Source organism: Hyaena hyaena, unplaced genomic scaffold (genome assembly GCF_003009895.1).
Source record: "Hyaena hyaena isolate Hyena2069 unplaced genomic scaffold, ASM300989v1 scaffold_282, whole genome shotgun sequence".
NCBI classification, from domain to species: domain Eukaryota; kingdom Metazoa; phylum Chordata; class Mammalia; order Carnivora; family Hyaenidae; genus Hyaena; species Hyaena hyaena.
Genome location: NW_024080915.1, coordinates 1,607,513 through 1,628,824, shown reverse-complemented (window position 1 = coordinate 1,628,824; position 21,312 = coordinate 1,607,513). Strand labels below are relative to the sequence as shown.

The 21,312-nt window shown below is 41.2% G+C and overlaps 1 protein-coding gene across 1 annotated transcript in view; it reads right to left on the bottom strand.

Moving 5' to 3' along the window:
* The window catches only part of RIPK1 (receptor interacting serine/threonine kinase 1), a 41,326-nt gene extending 21,014 nt beyond the window's left edge, over positions 1–20,312 (bottom strand). The window contains exons 1-5 of the mRNA XM_039246540.1: positions 19,919–20,312; positions 7,839–8,055; positions 6,626–6,782; positions 2,753–2,890; positions 1,294–1,525 (exon numbers count right to left, since the gene is read on the bottom strand). Coding sequence (XP_039102471.1) covers positions 1,294–1,525; positions 2,753–2,890; positions 6,626–6,782; positions 7,839–7,990 — 679 coding nt within the window. The 5' untranslated portion in view covers positions 7,991–8,055; positions 19,919–20,312. The remainder of the gene's footprint in view (positions 1–1,293; positions 1,526–2,752; positions 2,891–6,625; positions 6,783–7,838; positions 8,056–19,918) is intronic.
* Positions 20,313–21,312: the final 1,000 nt, after the last annotated feature.

Genomic DNA, 21,312 nt, shown 5'->3' with positions numbered 1-21,312 from the left:
AAATAGAATATGTGACTAAAACCAATGGCATACTCCAGATTTTACCATAAAGACAAATAAGGTACAGCTCTTACCCATAAGGAGCTCAGTTTATTGAAAGTGACGTAAAACAGAGTGGTAATTGCTATTCAAAAAGTAAGTACAAAAGTTTCTGCTAATACAACCATGACTAGAGGGTCAGAGAAGTCTTTGCCGAGTCCAGAAAAATAAGCTGGATTTACCCACGTAAAGAATCAGGAAGCAGGACTCAGAAAGGAGGATTCCAGGCCAGGGAAGCGGGATATGAATAGACTGGAAGTCCAGTAAGCCTTGGAAAGATTTCAAAAAGATGAGTGAGATGGTCATACTTGCCTTTTAGGATGACCAACATGGCTGCAGTGTGAACAGGGAATGGCATGAGCAGCTGTCAGCGGAAATATGGAGAGTCTGAACTACATAGAGTCTGGTGGGGATACAGAGAAGCAGATGGATTCAAGATGTAGCCTAAATCACATATATACCTTGAGTTCATGGGCTTAAATGTCTGATTGCATGTAGGAGACAAGAGGCAAAGCTAAGACTTAGACATGGAAGGTTTCTGGCTTGGCAACTAGGTAGGGTGCAGGGGTGGGGGGAGGGTGATGCCATTTTCTGAACATGAGAAGAGCAGAGTCAAGAGGACTACACAGAGAACAAGTAGAAGATCAATCTGTTTGAGGGCATGTTGCTTTGGGGTTCCTCTGATATGTGTAAGCAGAGAGAGAGGGAGAGAGAATCCCAGGGAGGGATCCCTAACAGCACAGAGCCCTGACACAGAGCTAGATCTCACGAACCATGAGATCATGACCTGAGATCTAGAGTCTCCAGAGTCAGAAGCTTAACAACTGAACCACTCAGGTACCCCCCAAAAAAGGAATTCTTGAGTGAAGGAGCAAGTGAATGAATGAAAGGATGTCTCCTAAGCAGAAGCAAGGAAGCTTTCCCATCCAGGAAGAATCCTGGAATTCTACAATACCTCCCAAGGTACATCATCAAGGCTCCTACTTTTCCTGTGATCTCTGATTCCTAAACTGAGATTAAACATTCATTCAACAAAAATGTATTGAACACTTACTGTGTTTTCAGACTCTGTGTATATAGAGACTGGGGAAATAGCACTGAATCAATTAGAGATGGTCCCAGCCCTTGTGGGACTAGCTTACAGTCTAGTGGGTAAAAAGACATTATAAATCTTAACTGACTTCATTGAAGGCCACTATTTCTCTCAGCAGTTTTGATTAACATACAGATTCCACTGCTCTATAAATGTCTTACTTTCATATGGCTCCTTATTCGCAAATATTGCCCAAAGTACTATGCCAAAGCTGTACACATCTGACTTCTCCGAGGGCTTTGCGTTGATGTCATTCAGATGCTCAGGGGCCATGTAGCAGAGGGTTCCACCATTTTTCTTAGGGGCACTATTATTCATTTTCCTCTGCTCATTAATTTCTTCTTTAGTCAGTTTACTCCACGTCTTAAAAGAAGCCACGCCAAGGTCAGCTATCTGCAAGAGATTAAGTCAAGGGGATTGTTCTGTGAAAGCTATAAGCAAATCAGACTTGTCTTTAACTTTGGGGCTTATCTAATAGATGCAAGGTATAGTGAATTTCCTGAAATGGTTGCACTAGATTCTGAACAGACTCATAGAAACGGTGTGTCTCTTCAGCCATCTAGAAAATCTCCCCTAAGAAATGTCCATGTGAAATTCTGGTATCTCAATTCTTATGCAATAAACCCAGTGAATTTACTAGTAGGGTTGGGGGAGGGGGAGGGAAGAGGAAAAGCAGAAGTCATTTCTGACATGAACTACAGTAAAACATGTTTATTTTAATTCCTCATTTACTCTGTATATGTTTTTCCAACTACTTCTAGGGCTAGGAATACAAGGTATTTTCTTCTCAGCAGATTTGTAGAGCAGATGGTAACTAGGTACTGCACCTTCAATTTTCCCAAATGGTGTCCCGAAGCCCACGGATGCGAGATTCTAAGGTTTCCAAAGACACATTGAGGAAAAGGATGGTAGTGTTACTTGTTTTGAGTTGGTGGCCTGAACCCAAGAGAAGACAGGATGGGAAGGAGGAGAAGCAGACAAGAAAGCAAAGAGAAAAATACAAAGGTGAGACACAGAACAAAGAGGGAGATGGGAGGACAAAATTATAGAACCATATGCGGAGAAGAAATCAAAGGTGACAGTTTCACTTTTGCCTCTAGGAATCCAAGCTTATAGGTATGAATTCCGGCCCATGATTATCTAAAATCCAGAGATTCTAACATAAGATATACATTAGAAGTAAGTTATTAATGTAAAGAAGGAACTGTCCTTTAAAGTCGTAGGATTAAAAATCTGTCCAAGATTAGAAGGAAGTGTTAGAAGCACAATCTTGTAGTAGAAGGATGCCTGTGTAAGCAGTTCCTGAGTTCTCCCCCAAATGCTGCTTCCCCTTTCAGATTCTCGCACTTGGATTCCTGCTGCCAAAGCCAATTAGATGTAATGTTCCATCTAGTTAACTCTTGCTCTTGAGTGAACAAAAGGAAAATCCTTTCCCCTTGTTCCCTTTACTACACCAAACTGATACAAAATATAGATTAAAACCTTCCAGCACCACTGCCACCAGTTATAAGCTTAGTGAGGTTTTCCTTTAAGGTCTACCATGTACAAAAATGGGTTTATAGTGGAGAATTAAAACTAAAATCACCCCAATCTTGTAGACGCCTTTAGATTATGATTTACCTTAATGTGAAAGTCATCATCAACGAGAATATTTTCAGGCTTTAGGTCCTTGTGTATTACTCCTTCTCGATGTAAGTAGCACATTCCTTCAATGGTTTCCAGAATTATCCTTCCTTTTACAGAAAGGGGGATACTGATCTAAAACAGTGATATTAAGTCTATGAAACAGAAAGGCAAGCAAACAGGCCAAACCAACTGTTTTATTCAAGAGTACTGGGGTCTGAACATTAGGACAGACAGGTGTTCCTCAACATCCAATGGGGTTATGTCCCACACCCATGATAAGTTAAAAATACTGTTAAACTGAAAACGTATTTAACTTAACCTAGTGAACATCATAGCTTAGCCTAGCCTATCTTTTTTTTTTAAATAGTTTATTGTCAAGTTGGTTTCCATATAACACCCAGTGCTCATCCCCACAAGTGCCCTCCTCCATGCCTATCACCCCCCTTTCCCTCTCCCCCACCCCATCTGCCCTCAGTTTGTTCTCAGCATTCAAGAGTCTCTCATGGTTTGCCTCTCTCCCTCTCCCCCACTATTTTTCCCCTTCTTCTCCCATAAATTCCTCCTAATCCTCCTATACGTTAGCCTAGCCTATCTTAAATGTGCTTAGAACACTTGTATTAGACCTCGTTGGGAAAAATCTTGAACACAAAGCCTATCTTATAATAAAACGTTGGATGTCTCATGTAACTGACTGAATATGAAACGGCAAGTGAGAAACAAAATGCCTGTGTGACTGAATGGTTGTGAGTGTATCAGCTGTTTACCTTGTGATCACATAGCTGACTGGGAGGTGCGGCTGGCAGCCACTGCCCAGCATCATAAGAGAGGATCGTACTGCATCACTAGCCCAGAAAAAGATCAATTCAAAATTCAAAGTATGGTTTCCAATGAATGCCTACTGCTCTTGACTGTCATAAAGTCAAAAAATCTATAAGTCAAACTATCGTTAAGTTGGGTATGATCTGCAGTTACCAGGATCCCTTCTATTATGCTCTTCAGCACTGCTGCCATTTTAAAAGAAACCTCCTTTTAAAGAAAGAGTTCATCCCAGGTGCAAAGTGTATTAATGTTGTGTTCTGTCGTGTAAAATAAAACTCTCATGCCAATATGGCAATTTACTAAAATGCTATAAAATTAAGCTCCTTGAGAGCAAATCATCATCATCATTATAGAATGCATCCTGACTACCTAGCATGGTGCCTGGAATGTTTGTTGAGTGATGAATAAATAAACAAAAAAACAAGTATTTTTCTATAGTACATTAATACATGCAACTACATATTGAATAGGTGAACAGTGTCACAGAAATGTGTAGATGAACATTGAGAAAAAAGAATACAAGAGAACGTGTTCACACAGATTACAAACATGTAAAGACTAATCTATGGGATAACATGATGTTAAAACAATGCTAAAGTGAGTTTAATATTTATTTGGTGATTTGGTATCAGCTATTTCAGGTCTTTGTAATTCTCAAGTCCCTCTTATTTACGACTATATTCTAGTTGTATAAATATCAACATTAATACAGAGAACTCCAATTTCTATCATAGCAGTTAAACATTAGTTTTGCTTGGGGCACCTGGATGGCTCAGTAGATTGAGCATCCAACTTCAGTTCAGGTCATGATCTCACAGTCTGTGGGTTCAGGCCCCGCGTCGGGCTCTGCTGACAGCCCAGCCTAGAGCCTGCTTCAGATTCTGTGTCTCCCTCTCTCTCTGCCCCTCCCTCACTCACACTCTGTCTCTTTCTCAAAAATAAATAAAACATAAAAAAGGACATTAGTTTTGCTTAACAATGAAAAACATGAACTGTGTTTGTATGTGTGTGTACATGTATGTGTGCACAGTCTCTAGTTTACAAACAGGCTTTTTCCTAAAAGTTTAGGTATATGTTGGTTATTGGTAAACAGTAAAAAAATTTAAATGACGGAAGTTAGATTCCCAAGTCAACCCCCCAAACCATATTTAAAACCCATAATGTAGATGAATTAGAAGCCTGATAACCAGCATACAAAAAATAGCCGGAGATTTTCCTTTCTTCCTTGATATACCTTTGGACTTAGGAAAAAGTTCTGAGCAAGCAAAGGAAAGACCCTTATCATTCCATTTCCCGATTTTCTCCCTCATTTCCTCTGAGTTCCTTCTGGAGCCCAAACTTATCTACCTTATCTTTGCCTGATCTGGGAGAATGCTGCCTTGTCCCTTAAGATTTACCTCCCAATCAAAACGGCTATTTACTCCATGCGGCAGCTGGTCTTACCTAGTTTTGGGGAGAACAAATCTGATCAAATTACAACACAGTGTGTATAACTGAACATCTCTTACCCTTCACACAGGTATCTGTGAGAGATGTCTGGGACTTAAAAGAATTTAAGAACAGACATAACTGCAGGCAGATGTGGGGGGGGCGGGTAGAGAAAATGGGAAAGGGGAAATATCTGCCCAAAGATAGCCACATCCCACTGCTGTCTCATGCAATCTATGCTTTGGCCAAATCCAGTAACTTGTAGTTTCCCAATTTGGCACACTCTTCATTCCTTTGCACATGCCATTGTCCCTGCCTGGAACCCTTATTCATTCCCTAATTCTCTGCTTGTCATTTGGGCTTTGGCTCCTTCTGGAATCCTGTCCTATTTATCCCACCCTGAAGTGACTACCTCCCCTCTGTGTTCCCACAGCACCCTAGGAGGATGTCTATCAAAACACCATGACACTATACCATTCACTTCCTTATCTGTCCCTCTTTCGTGTCTGTTTCATATTTGCTATTGCCTCCTGAGCAACTAGCACAAGGCTTTGCTCCTAATAGGCAGATAAACTCGGGGCACCTGGGTGTCTCAGTCAGTTAAGCATTCCACTCTTGATTTCTGCTCAGGTCATGATCTGACAGTCATGAGATCAAGCTCAGTATGAAGCTTGGGATTCTCTCTTTCTCTCCCTCTCTCTCCCTCTCTCTCTCTCTCTCTCTCTCTCTGTCTCCCACTGCCCCTTTCCCCTGAGCTCTCTCTCAAAAACAAACAAACAAAAACAAAGCAAAACAAAACAAAACTTTAAAAATTACTCTATGGGGTGCCTGGATGGCTCAGTCTGTTAACCATAGGACTTCAGCTCAGGTCATGATATCATGGTTTGTGGGCCTGGGCCCCGCATCAGCTCTGTGCTGAGTGTGGATGGAGCCTGCTTTGGATTCTGTGTCTCCCTCTCTCTCTGTCCCTCCTCTGCACATGCTCTGTCTCCCTCTCAAAAATAAAGAAACATTAAAAAAAATTTTAACAGATAAAGTCTAGAAAATGCTTTATCAAAGTGATTTGGTTTTCATAAATCAATTTTTATTTTCCTATTTTAAGTCTTACTTATCCAGTGTTGTTGTCTCCAATGTTCTATATTTAGCTTGCAAGTTTCTTAAATGGTATCAAAGAGCATCATCAATAGTCCATCTCCACATATAGTCTTTTCGAGCGTACATCCTTTAACCAATCAGCCAGTGTTTGCTGTTACCCATTAGGCATATACTTCACATCAGACCATGTGCTTCATGAAGACAGTGCCTGTCCCTGATCAGTGGATGCCAGGGTGGCTGACAAAAGCCTACTACAAGACTAAGACATGAGGGGGACCTCCCCAGGTGAGGGGTACAGACAGCTGTCTGCAAGGACTGATGGGAAGGCAAGACCACCTTCTGGGAAGGGCAAGTCCAGGATGTTTTAACAAGGGGACTGACTTCAGAAAATCCAAACTACCTAGCAACCCACACAGGGGTAATGTGATACCAACAAGCTACAAAAGAACACAGTGAAGACAGCCATCACAGACAGGCAGCCCCTCAGCGCCGTGCCTGTGCAGCATGCAGCAAAGCCTTCCTTACTTCTGCTTTCAGAACGTGCATCAGGTTGCCCTTTTCCATGTACTCCATCACCAGGGAATAGTTTCCTTCTTCTAAGATGACGCCTAGGAGCTTCACCACACGACTATGTCTCAGCCTATGCATCATCCTGCCCTCCTCAAGGAGGGACTCGTTGTATCTGTGGGAGAGAAAGGTGCTGTTAAGATGGGCACGGTTAGCGCCCTTGTCCCTTGTGACCCCCAGAAACGCAGTGTATATGGCTCCAATGCATCACATGGCATGTGCTTGTGTTGGTACTTGTGCACATACTGATCCCTTCCGGGTCCAGGCTACAAGCTTGCGGAGGCAGAGGCGTTTCCTGGTCATCTCCATATTCCTCCTTTCCAGTAACAGGCAGTGAGTGCTCAAAAAACGGTAGGTGGATACCGAATGAACACCAAGTAAATGAAGAGCAGCAAGGAACAGTAGCCTGAGAAAAGGGCTGCATTGGAAGGGGTAATTAAAAATGTTGCCTCTCTTGGGGTGCCTGGCTAGCTCAGTCAGTTAAGCGTCTGACTTGGGCTCAGGTCATGATCTTGTGGTTCATGAGTTTGAGCCCTGCATCAGCTCTGTGCTGACATCTCAGAACCTGAAACCTGCTTCAGATTGTGTCTCCATCTCTCTCTCTGCCCTTCCCCCATTCGTTTTCTCTCTCTCTCTCTCTCAAAAATAAACATTAAAAGTTTTTTTAAAAAAAAGCAGCCTCTCTTGGTAACCACTCTAGCAGGAAGAGAGGGAGATGAAACAAATCCACCAGCTGCTTTAAAGAGAGGGCTTCTGGAACTTCTAACTACTAGGCTACTTTCCCCCCTCCCTAGACTTAGGGATGGTCCTCATGAAAACTGTGAAGCAAGTACTTAAGTCTATCTCACTGACCCCTCCCCATTTTCTTCTCATTGCCTCCCTCATCACCCTTGATCTCCTTCACCTTCTTTATTTCCTTCCCTTTGTCTTTCATTATTTATTGACTGTGAGCTTTCTGCTAACCAGCCTCAGAATCCTCATCAGCGAGACAGGGATATTAATAACCAGCTCACAGTGTTCTCTGACATAAAGCCCGTGAGCTGACACACCACGGTCTGGCTCATTCTAAAGCCTGGGTCATGCGTATCAGCTGCCTCGCCCTTCTCCTCCACAGTAACTCTTCCCACGGCCAGCCCATAATCTGGCCCACCCACCTCTGCTCCCAACTCACTCGGTGCGCTTGGGGCCCGTATACACCTTTTTCAGGATTACAAGTCCATGGGATCTGTGTAAACACAAAGACACCTTCCCGAAGCCCCCGCTGTCGAGATGCCCCTGCTCCAAAAAGTCGCTAGATTTCATCTTAATGTCATCCAAGGACATGTCTGCTTTCCTTGTGAATCCTCAGAATGTCCAAAAATGCACTTCTTCCCCCTTCAGAGCTGTGCCCTGTAAGAAAAATAAGAGAACATCTTAGTGCAAAAAATCATTATTCCAAAAACATGTGAAGTTCTACCATGTGTTTGGTGGAATCACAGAAAACCACATTTTTTTTCTTTTACTTTAAAAGGTCATTTTATCCTAATCCACCTATATGTGCAAACATATGGTCTCTGTCCTTCTCTGCCTGACTTATTTCGCTCAGCATAACACCCTCTAGTTCCATCCACGTTGCTACATATGGCCAGATTTCATTTTTTCTCATTGCCATGTAGTATTCCATCGTATAGATGAACCACATCTTCTTGATCCATTTGTCTGTTGATGGACACTTAGGTTCTTTCCATGTTTGGGCTATTGTTGAGAGTGCTGCTATGAACATTGGGGTCCATGTGCCCCTGTGCATCAGCACTCCTGCATCCCTTGATTAGGAGGAAGCTAATGGAGGACCATGAGGGAGAAGAAGGGGAAAAATAGTGGGGGAGAGGGAGGGAGGCAAACCATGAGAGACTCTTGAATGCTGAGAACAAACTAGGGCTGATGGGGGTGGAGGAGGGGAAGGGGGGTGATGGGCAAGGGGAAGGGCACTTGGGATGAGCACTGGGTGTTATATGGAAACCAACTTGACAATAAACTATTTAAGAAAAATAAAATAAAATAAAAAATAAAAGATCGTTTTATTGACCCATATTGGAACAAAAAACGATGAGTGATGAGAAAGTCTTTATGTTATAGGTTCTCTTTTTCTAAAGGGAGAAACATTGTGTTTTGCCATAAAAAGGCAAGAGATATACATACGGGCAGACATGTGTATCCACAGCCTCCTAATGGAGCCTCCCCGCTTCTCTCCCTATTCCTCGAGAGTCTACTCAGCACGGCAGCCAGAGCGATCCTTTTGCAAGTGTAAACTAAACTGTGTTACTTCTAAAACTCTCCACACACTCAGGGTAAGACCAAACTTCTTCCCATGACCTACAGAACCCCCACGTGCCTGCCCCTGCCACCTCTCCCCTCTTGCCTATTCGACTCCTGCCACGCTGGCTTTTTTTCTGTCTCTTGAACTTGACATGTTCTTTCTCTTCTGAGGACCTTGGGACGTGTTCTTCCCTCTGGCTGGAGTGCTCTTCCTTGGATATTTTTCACAATTTGCTCCCTCTTCAAAAAGTCCTTCACTGGCCTCCCTGCCTAAAGTAAGCCTGTCAATATATATGTATTTTTAGCCTAGTTCCATTTTTATAGCAATTATCATCATCTGAAATACTCTTGTTTATATGTTTATCTTCGAGGGGTCAGTAACTCCCATGAAGGTAGAAATTTTTCTGTTTTGCTCATTGTTGTATTTTCAGAACTTAACAAGTCTCGAATAGGTACACACTCATTAAATACACAATATGCATCTTTATATTTATATTTATCATATTGAATTAATAACTAATTTATTATTACCTATTTCAAAAGACTACAGATTTTAGGAGCAGGAATCATGCCTGTTTTCCTTCAGCATTTTAGCCTCAGTGCCTTGAAGGCTGCTTAGGATATAACAGATGCTCAATAAGCATGTTTGAACTGAACAAGGTCATACTCATAAATACATGGATTAAATGGACCCCCGATTTATTTTAAACATTAATAAGCCCTTTCTGAAATGATAAACACTCCAAAAAGCACCCAGAATTGAAAGAAACTTTGTTAACAAACCTTAAATCTTTAGCTACTGTACAAATGTAATGTTTTCCACTTCACCTTTGGCAACCTCTTTGATTTTTCCAACCTAAAACTAGTCATTTACCAAGTCAGACTGTATTTTTGGATTCACCCACTCCTTTCCATGCCCACTGACATTCTTCTAATAAAGACTTTTACTGCTTCTTGTCTGGACTTTTACAGAAACCTTCTAACAAGTCTCCTTGCCTCCTAGACATCCAACATATAGGATGCCAGATAATCTTCTGAGAGTTCATACTTAGTCATATAATTTCTTCATTCAAAAAACTCTATACCTACAAGGTTTGTGTGGCCCTGTATAACTGAACCCTGTCTACAAAATTAACCATAGAATTCTCACCCTTGCATTCAAAGCTCTTACTGATATTCCTAATTTTCCAGCTTTACTTTTTTTTATTCTGGTTAATATATAGTTTAGTATTGGTTTCAGGAAAATTTACATATAACACCCAGTGCTCATCCCAACAAGTGCCCTCTTTAATGCCCATCACCCATTTAGCCCACCCTCCCCCCCCCCCAAACACCTTCCCTCTAGCTCCTCAGTTTGTTGTCTATATTTTAGAGTCTCTTGGGGTGCCTGGGTGGCTCAGTTGGCTAAGTGTCCTACTTCAGTTCAGGTCGTGATCTCAAGGTACATGGGTTTGAGCCCCAAGTTGGGCTCTGTGCTGACAGCTCAGAGACTGGAGCCTGCTTCAGTTCTGTTTCCCTCTCTCTGCCCATCCCCCACTTCTGTTCTGTCTCTCAAAAAAATGAATAAACATTAAAAATATGGGGAAAACAAATCTCTTATGGTTTGCCTCCCTCTCTGTTTTTATCTTATTTTATTTTCCTTACCTTCCCCTATGTTCATCTGTTTTGTTTCTTAAATTCTAGATATGGGGGCGCCTGGGTGGCTTAGTCGGTTAAGCGTCCGACTTTCGCTTAGGTCATGATCTCGCGGTTCGTGGGTTCCAGCCCCGCGTCGGGCTCTGTGCTGACTGCCAGCTCAGAGCCTGGAGCCTGTTTCAGTCTGTGACTCCTTCTCTCTCTGACCCTCCCCTGCTCACGCTGTCTATCTCTCTCTCTCCTAGAAATAAATAAAAATTAAAAAAAAAAATTCTAGATATGAATGAAATCATCTATTTGTCTGTCTCTGATGGACTTACTTCACTTGGCATAATACACTCTATAGTTCCATCCATGTTGTTGTAAATGGCAAAATTTCATTCTTTTTGATTGCCAAGTAATATACCATTGTGTGTGTCTCACATCTTCTTTATCCATTCATCGGTCCATGGACATTTAGGCTCTTTCCATAATTTGGCTATTGTTGATAATGCTGCTAAAAACACTGGGATGCATGTTGCTCTTTGAATTTATATATTTTTTTATTCTTTGGATAAATACCTAGTAGTGCAATTGCTGGGTCATAGGGTAGTTCTATTTTTAACTTTTTGAGGAACCTCTATACTCTTTTCCAGCATGGCTGCACCAGTTTGCATCCCCACCAACAATGCACAAGTGTTCCCCTTTCAACACATCCCTGCCAACATCTGTTTCCTGAGTTGTTAATTTAGCCATTCTGACAGGTGTGAGGTGGTATCTCATTGTGGTTTGATTTGCATTTCCCTGAGGATGAGTGATATTGAGCATCTTTTCATGTGAAAACCACCATTTTTAGTCTTTTAGACTTCCATTTCTGGCAACATGGAGGACTAGAAAAATTTTAAAACCTTCCTGCCACAAAAGACCTCTATGTGTTGGATAACATAACACAAACATCCATTCAAATGCATAGCACAGGTAGGACCAATGGAAAGGAAAATAACTCCAGGGACTAAAAAAGGAACAGGGCACTGGCCACAGGGCAATGACCCACTTGGTGGCTGCTATAGACTGAATGCTTGCGTCTGCCCCAAACTTCATTTGTTGAAGCTCTAACTCCACTGTGATAATATTAGGAGGTGGGGTCTTTGGGAGGTAATTGGGTCATGAAAGAAGAGGCCTCATGAATGAGGTCAGGGTCCTTATAAAAGATATGAGAGTGTTCATTCTCTCTCTCCACTACATAAGATACAACAGGAGGACAGCCATCTGCAAACCAGGAAGCAAGCCCTCACCAGACACTGAATCTACTGGCACCTTGATGCTGGACTTCCACCCTCCAAAACTGTGAGAAATAAATGTCCATCGTTTAAGCCACCAGTCAAGAATTTGTTATAGCAGGTGAACTAAGACCGTGGCTCTGTGGTGCACGGCCACTCTTGACATCCAAAGGTCAAGGCTTAAAATCCAGCCAGGGACAGACAGTCAAGCAATAAATAAAAGAGGGTTGAAACAGAGACTTCCCCCTTAACACGGCATTCCTCAATGGGCTACCTATCCCTCAATGAAAGGATAGCCAGGAAAAAAGCAGTGCACTAGCAGAGAAACTCATTTGTTATAGATTAGACACGGGGTATAAAAGAACCTCCAAGTGAATTCATAACCTTGAGACTGTCTTCAAATAGATTTGGGCTTTGAATTTATACTCGTCCTATGGCTAAAATTGCCCAAACTAAGAACTTTAAAAAAAAAAAAAAAAAAAGGTGGTGGGGCAGCTGGGTGGCTCAGTCGGTTAAGCATCTGACTTTGGCTCAGGTCATGATCTCACAGTTTGTGAGTTCGAGCCCCACACCAGACTCTATGCTGACAGTTCAGAGCCTGGAGCCTGCTTTGGATTCTGTGTCTCCCTCTCTCTCTGCCCTTCCCCTGCTCATATTCTCTTTCTCAAAGATAAATAAAGATAAAAAAAATTTTTTAAAGGATTGTAAATACATACCATGGATTACTACTCAGTAATAAAAAGCAATGAACTACTAATACAAACAACAATGTGTACAGGTCACAAAACATGGTAAGTAAAAGGAACCTTGAACAAAAGAATACATACTGTATAATTCCATCTATATTAAGTTCTGCAAAAAGTATTCTATGTTGGAAAAAGAACACTGGATGCCCACAGACAGGGTGAGTACTGAATGGTGTGGGGCATTAGGAAATTTTCTGGGGTGACAGTAATGTTCTGTCATCTCAGTGGGGACTAGAGTTACACACACATAAGCATTTGTCAATACTCACTAAATATACAGTAGGTAAATCTTACAACAAAAGAAAAATCTGTAAACATACTGAAGTCTGTCTAGTTAATGAACTGCATGCTGAGAAAGGTGTACTGATATCTGCAATTTACTTTGTAGACAGACTGGTGGGTAGAAAGAGTGGTAAATAGATGGTCTGTGATAGAGTAGGCAGAATAAAATAATATCCATGATAGACACATGAAAGTTCACTGTAAAATTTTTTAAATTTGTTTCTACATTTCTATTTTTATTAAATTTTCCCATATATTCCTCACCCAGCTTCTAATAGTATATATGTCAAAACTAAGAAACCAACTTTGTACATTACTATTAACTAAACACCCTACTTGATTCTGATTTCACCCAATTTTTTTTTTTTAACTAATGCCCTTTCTGTGTACCAGGATCCAATCCAGAATACCACATTGCCTTTTGTAGCTCTTGATTTTTTAATTTTTAAAAATCTTTTGACCCCCTTCACCCATTTCTCCCATGCCCTGTCTCCAGCAATCCCCATCTATTTTCTCTCTCTATGAGTATCTTTTCCTTAAGATTCCACATATAAGTGAGATCATATGGTATTGGTGTTGCTGACATTTCATTTAGCATAATGCCCTCAAGGTCCATCCATTTTGTCACAAATGGCAGGATTTCCTTTTTTATGACAGAATAACAATAATGATAATAATAAGTATATGTATTATATATGTCACATCCTATTTATTCACTCATGTATTGATGGACTTTTAGACTATTTCCATATCTTGGCTATTGCAATTGATGCTGCTATGAACATGGGAGTACATATGTCTTTTTGAGTTAGTGTTTTTGTTTTCTTGTATTTTTAAAAAAAATTTTAATGTTTATTTTTGAGAGAGAATGAGAGAGACAAAGTACGAGTGGGGAAGGAGCAGAAAGGTGGACACAGAATCCAAAGCAGGCTCCAGGGTCTGTCAGCATAGAACCCAACACTGGGCTCAAACCCACAAACCGTGAGATCATGAGTTGAGCCAAAGTCAAACGTTTAACCAACTGAGCCACCCTGGTGCCCTTGTTTTTGTTTTCTTTGAGTAAATACCCAGAAGTGGAATTACTGGATCGAATGGTAGTTCTATTTTTAATTTTTTGAGGAAGCTCCATATTGTTTTCCATAATGGCTACAACAATTCACATTCTTACCAACAGTGCGCGATGGTTCCCTTTTCTCCACATCCTTGTCAACACTTGTTATCCTGTCTGTATGGTAACAGCAGTTCTAACAGGTATGAGTGATATCCCATTGTGGTTTTAATTTGCATTTCCCGGATAATGAATGATGCTGAGTATCTTTTCATTCACCTGTTGTCTGTCTGTATGTCTTCTTTGGAAACATGTCTATTCAGTTCTTCTGCCCAGGTTTTAGTTGATTTTTTTTATTTTTGCTATGAAGTTGCTATGAATTCTTTATATATTCTGGATATTAAGCTCTTAAGATATATGATCTGCAAATATTTTCTTCCATTCTGTAGGTTGCCTTTTCATTTTGCTGATGGTTTCCTTTGCTGTGAAGAAAGTTTTTAGTTTGATGTAGTTCCAGTTGTTTATTTTTGCTTTTGTTGCTTTTACTTTCAGTGTCAGATTAAAAAAAATCATTGCCAGGACCTGTGTCAAGGAGCTTATTGCCTATGGTTTCTTCTGTAAGTTTTATGATTTCAGACGTTATGTTCAAATCTTTAATTCATTTTGAGTTAATATTTTTGTATGGTATAAGATAGTGGTCCAATTTCATTCTTTTTTATGTGGCTATACAAGTTTCCCAGCATGATTTCTTGAAGAGATTGTCCTTTTTCCATTTTATATTCTTGGCTCATTTGTTGTAAATTAATTGGCCACACATGTGCGAGTTTATTTCTGAGTTCTCTATTCTGTTCCATTGATCTATGTGTCTCTTTTCATGCCAATGCCACAATATTTTAATTACTATAGCTTTGTAATAGAGTCTGAAATCAGGAAGTGTGATGCCTCCAGCTTTATTCTTTCCTGAGATTGCTTTGCTGATTCAGGGTCTTTTGTGGTTCAATATACATTTAGGATTGTCTGCTCTATTTCTATGAAAAATGCCATTGGAATTTTAATAGAGATTGAATTAAATCTGTATATTACTTTGGGTAGTACAGACATTTTAATGATATTCATTCTTCCAACCCATAAGCATGGAGCATCTCTCCACTTATTTGTATCTTCTTCATTTTATTTCCAAAATATCTTACAGTTTTCAGTACACAGATTTTTCACCTCCTCAGTTAAATTTATTCCTAGATATTTTTTCTGATGCAATTGTAAACAGAACTGTTTTCTTAATTTCTCTTTGATAGTTCATTAGTGTATAGAAATGCAACAGATTTTTGCATATTGATTTTATATCCTACAACATTACTGAAATCATTTATTAGTTCTAAAAGTTTTTTATGGAGTCTTCATGGTTTCCTATAGATAATATCACATCTTCTGCAAATAGTGACAGCTTTGATTTTTCCTTTCCAATTTGGATGCCTTTTATTTCTTTTTCTTGTCTAATTGCTGTGGCTAGTGCTTTCAATATCATGTTGAAAAAAAGTGGCAAGAGTGGGCATCCTTGTCCTATTCCTAATCTTAGAGAAAAAGCTTTTGGCTTTTCACCATTGAGTATGATGTTATTAGCCGTGAGTGTAAAATCTTTTTAACTTTACACTTTGAAATTTTTTATAATAAAATATTATAAGGCAGAGAATTTAAAAAAATTACCTGAGGTGTTTCTGAAAATGCCCAGGCTGATGGCAGTCTAGTGGGTAGACCATGCCACCCCAAGAAAGCTCCCATAGCAGCACAGTAGACAACACTATGAACCATCTTTCTGTAACATGAGACATCACCCAAAAGATGAAGCACCCTCTGGAAAGAAGCACATCTACCAGGTAGACAGGGAGTACGGGAGCCTACTTAAATAAAGGACATGAAGATCAGGGGCCAAGGGTGGTGGTGGTGCTGAGGCAGGCATTGAAGGAGAGGTAGCAGAGCCATAAATCCCGTGGAAAGAGCACACACAGGCCTTTCTCTTGTGAGTAATAACTCTAGCTCTAAAATTCGTTAGTCCCATGACTTGGGTAACTTACATAAGCCTCAATTTCCTCATTTCTGAAAGCAAAACACATTTGTTGCCTACTTTATGGTTCTGGCTATGATTGGCTCAGCTGCCCACATTTATCCACATTTAACCGATTTCACTGGGCTTTGAGAATGCTTGTGTGTAGCTGAGATCCTCTGCTCAGCAGTCCTCTACTGATCCATCCTTGTAAGAATGGTAGAGTGGGAGGAGATAGAATAATTTGTCCCACTCTCCCCTATAACCCTCTTAGGGCTCATTCTTGATCATGGTATCTTCCCTGCCAGGTAAGTATCTTAGGGCGCATTCTTCTCCTAGTTCATCCTGTTCATTCTTTGGGTCTCAATGAAATGTCATTTCCTCAAGGAAGCCATCCTAGGTCTTCCCATTAGACATCTTCACAGCACCCTTTACTTCTCCCTTGAAACAGTTAAGATAGCTCTACTTTGAGAATTATTTCTAATTAATTGCACAGAAGGCAGGAAACTATCTTGCACACTGTCTACAATGTCTAGGACAAAACCTGACATATGGCAGTTGATCATTAAATGGATGATTATTTTTTTAAAAAGAACTATTTAATTGTCCAAAAATAAAACATACAGTTAAATGATTTACAGGACATTCATAAGATGGAATGTTATATAGTCATTCAAAATTACAGGTAAAAATAAAAAAATTTTATATATACAGGTAGATGTCTAGATATACATATAGATACACAAACAGGAAAAAAGACAACAAAAGACACCAACTTGTTAGCAAGGATTATATTTGGATAGAAGGGTGATCTTTACTTTTTCCTGCACATTTTTACATTTTCCAAATTTCCTACAATAAACATGAATTACATTTATAATAAAATGTATTTCTTTTCATTTTGTTTAATGTTTATTTTTGAGAGAGAGACAGAGCACGAGCAGGGGAGGAGCAGGGAGAGAGGGACACACACAGATCTGAAGCAGGCTTCAGGATTTGAGCTGTCAGCACAGAGCCCAACTTGGGACTCAAACTCACAAGCTATAAAATCATGACCTGAGCAGAAGTCAGACACTCAACCAACTGAGCCACCCAGGCACCCAAATAAAATGTATTTCTTAAAGAGAATAATTCCTTCACTCAGTATTTCTTCAATTTAATCAGAGCTGCTGAGATAGATTATTTACAAGGGTATTCCTGGGAACATTACAGAGAACGGCAAAAGCATATAAAAATTTTACATACACCGAAGAGAGAATAAATTATATCATCCATACTCTGAAATACATCTAGCAGTTTTCAAAAACAATGTTGTATATGAATATTTAATAACCTTAAAAAAAAAGGCTTACAGACAGAGTAAAGAAACAGGAAGGAATTATTAACGCTGAAATATGCCATTTGGGTGTAAGGTTTCAACTTTTTTTGAGGAATTCTACTAACTCTTTCTCCCTCAGGCAAGATCTTGTCTCCTCAAATTGACCAGGACCAACTAGGATTTGCAGAGCCTCCTGCAATCCTGATGAACCTCAAGGGAAGGAGGCCTCCAGGTGATTCCATGGCCCTCTGTGAGGCTGGCCCTTGACCCAAGTCAGTTCTCCTTCCAGTCCTGCAGTTTGCTAGTTTGGTCTGATCTTACTTAATCCTGTGCACCTCTTGCATAGTTTCCAGTGATTTCTTCTTTTTTTACTGTGGTTTTTTTCTCCCTTTTTTCCATGGAACAATTCAACTTTCTAAGCACTGAATATCTTAGGAAGGTCTTGTGAGTAATTTAGATACCTAAGTCACAAAAACACTGAATGTAAGCAGGTAGAAAACTATGGTACAGAGCAATTAATGAAAGTACACTGCCCTCTTATATCTAATTTCAACTAATAATGTAATTATGTTCATTTTAATAGAATTTCTTACTGTTTTTTCATAAACAGATGTTAATTCAGGAACTCAGGAATGCAAATTTTGTCCACTGAAATTAACTGAAAATTTCAAGGAATTTCACAAATTTCTAAAATGTCTTCTAAAGCAATATAAGTCTATATACATATCAAAATACTCATATCTATATTTAATTGTGTTTGTCAGTTACACCTCACTGGGGGAAAACAAATAAATAATAATGCCAAAAACAAAGGCAGAATTAATTTACAGTATTAACAGACAGGATAACCACAGGATAGTGGTTACTCTGACAGAACATAGGAGATAATGAATGTCTTATTTCAGAATGATGGCAATGTTCTATTTCTTAACCTGGGTAATGTTCACTTTGTGATACTTCACAGAGCTGTTCAGTTATGAAATGTTCACTTCACATTTGATGATGTTATACTTCAATAAAAATATTTTAAAAAGGGGCGCTTGGGTGGCTCAGTTGGTTGAGCATAGGACTTCGGCTCAAGACATGATCTGGCAATTCACGAGTTCAAGCTCCGCAGTGGGATCTGTGCTGACAGCTCAGAGTCTGAAGCCTGCTTCGGATTCTATCTCCCTCTCTCTCTGTCCCTCTCCCACTCATGCTCTGTCTCTCAAAAATAAATTTAAACTGTTAAAAAAAATTTAAGTTTTAAAAAGACTTAAACATATTCATATTTATCTTTCAGTAGTAGACTATTGTTTTTTGATTTTTAAATGATGACCATACATAAAGAGTCAGAAAATGTCAGCTGCCTACCTATCATTGCCCCTTTATTCCCTGCTAATAGAACTCTGATTTTACTCAAGTATCCAACCTGGACTTCTCTAAGGTTCTTTTAATTACAACAGCTTAATGCTTTGCCCCAGATAAACAAGAGCCCCAGTAAGGAAAAATCAAATGAAAAGCAAAGGGCAAGACTGAAAGAGTTTAACCAAGTATTATCATGTACATTAGCACATTATGACTCTATGAGTTTGTTTTATTCTTACCATTCTAATTTAGAAATAAACTAAAATCTGAAGTTAAGAGAGTCATCTAAAGTGGCAGACCCTGGAACTGAACTTTTGTTTCTTCATTCAAACCTCTACCATGGATTCACTAACACATGCTACTCTTCTAGATAGTAAACTATAATCTGTCTTTGTTAAAATTCCATGCAAAGACCTAATCTTATAGCCTTGCTCACCTATACACATTTTTGCTTGATCACAACTTCCCCCTTTACTCTGTTACCTATCTGGTGTTTACCAAAGGGCTTCAGAAGAGTGGGTTGAATATAACAGACTCAGGCTTTGCCCAAAACAAACAGGAGCTCTGGGCAAGGAAGAGCCAAAGATCAGCAAGAAATAAAGAAATAACCGCCCCTCTTCCTATCCCTGGGGTTTTGTAGCTTAACGTCTTCAAAACCCCGAGGAGATTCTGCAGCACTTCGTAAAAGCAAACTTGCCACTGACTACCTAAGAGGTCTCCTAGGGTTAGGATACTCATCCCTTTTGCCGCTATGGCAGTTGACTCTTCTTTTCCATTTACCTCTCACTTCTAAGAGTATCCGGAAATGTTTCTGTTTATCTCTGCAACCAGCGCAGCCCGGAGGGCAAGAGTAAAAGGCCCTTTCAAAGGGTTGGTAAACAGTCCCACCCCGGGACAGGTACGTGATCCTATTATGACCAGAGCATGCACCACTGTATGTTAAGGATACTGCGATGAAAACCCATTATCGCTACAGAATGAGAGCAAACAAAGCATCGCCACACCGTCATCCTGGCCCGAGGGCAGGTTTATGTCCGCAGCCCGGCCAATGACAGTTCTGCACGGGACCCTAGGAAATTCCGCGGGCCCCGCCCACCACCCAATTTCAGGGAATACGGAAGGCTCTGGAGCAGCTCTACTTCCTCGACAGCCGCGAGCTCCGCCCACCCACCCGACAGGCCCACTCAAAGGTCGACTTCCTGTGAACGCCGAACCCGCCCACCGCCCTCAGGCCTAACCAGGAAGCCCCGCCCCCGCCCGCCAGCCAGTCCTGGGCGAACCTGGATGTGGCAGTCGCTCCCTCGGCGCAGACGCACCCAAGACTTAGTTTACTTTCGTTTCCGCGGCAAACTTCCCGAGGCCTGGATGAGGGACGAAGCAACGGTGGGAGAGTCCAGAATTACCTCGACGTCTCGACAGCCTCGCCGGGGCGGGCCGGGGGGCCGACGCCCGAGCCTGACGAGGGGGGAGGTTACCGGAGACAGAGCCGTCAGATTCGGGGAGGCCGGGCCGCGGAGTGGCTCGTCGCGCCCGGCGCCGTAGGCCCCACTGGTCCGCGCGTGTCGTGCCGCGCGGCCCGGGCTCCCTCGCCCCAGCGGGACAGCGGGCTCGCGCACCTGGAGACAGAGGCCCGCCAGGACCGCCGTGCTGCGTGAGTCTAGGTCCGGTGTCCGCGCCCTCTGCGTGTCGAGTGAGTGCCCTGGGACCAGCGAGAGGGCGTGGACTGCTCGCTCCGCCCCCGCGGGCTCCGGAGCTGTGTAGGAGGAGAGCGCGCTCCCAGCAGCCAACGGGCCTTGGACCCAGATTTTATTTATTTTTTATTTTTTTAACGTTTATTCATTTTTGAGAGGCAGAAAGAGAGACAGAGCGTGAGTGGGGGAGAGGCAGAGAGAGGGAGACACAGAATCCAAGCAGGCTCCAGGCTCTGAGCTGTCAGCCCAGAGCCCGTTTTGGGGCTTGAACTCAAAGCCCTGAGATCGTGACCTGAGCTTAACTCGGATGCTTAACTGAGCCACCCAGTTGCCCCTGGACCCAGATTTTAAATCCTGGAGTTGTCACCCTGAGAATCTTGGCTTTACTGGGTTTTAAAGTCAGTGGGAGTCCAAAAGAGGAAATGTTACCTAGTCCTAGAAACCCTCCGGGGTGGGGCAGCTTGGCCTAAGGGTAAACACAACACCAAACCCTCCAACTTCACTCGCACCGCGGGTTCTTTGGCGGTGGCGCTACAACCTTAGGCAATTTACCGTTCTCTTATCTTCCTTCACGCGTGAAGTGGAAATAATAAAATCCTCTCTGTGGTGAAAGAAATGTGATACGTATCTTGCAGCCTTTTAGAATGGTGATTGTTAACGTCCCACGCAAAATGGGAAGTGCTATAGTGTTCTATTAGAAAGCAAATTATACATAGTGTGATTACATGTTGTAAAAAGATATCCAGTTGACCGTTTAACAAGGGTTTGAACTGTAAGGGTACCACTTAAAGGTGGAATTTTTTTCAATAAATACAGTAGAGTACAGTAAATGTACTTCCTCATGATATTTTGAACATTTCCATTTCCCTAGCTTATTGTAAGAATACAGTATATATAACACATAAAATATTATATATTATATATTATGTGTTAAATCAACTGTTAGTAAGGCTTCCAGTCAACGGTAGGTTGTTAGTAAGGTT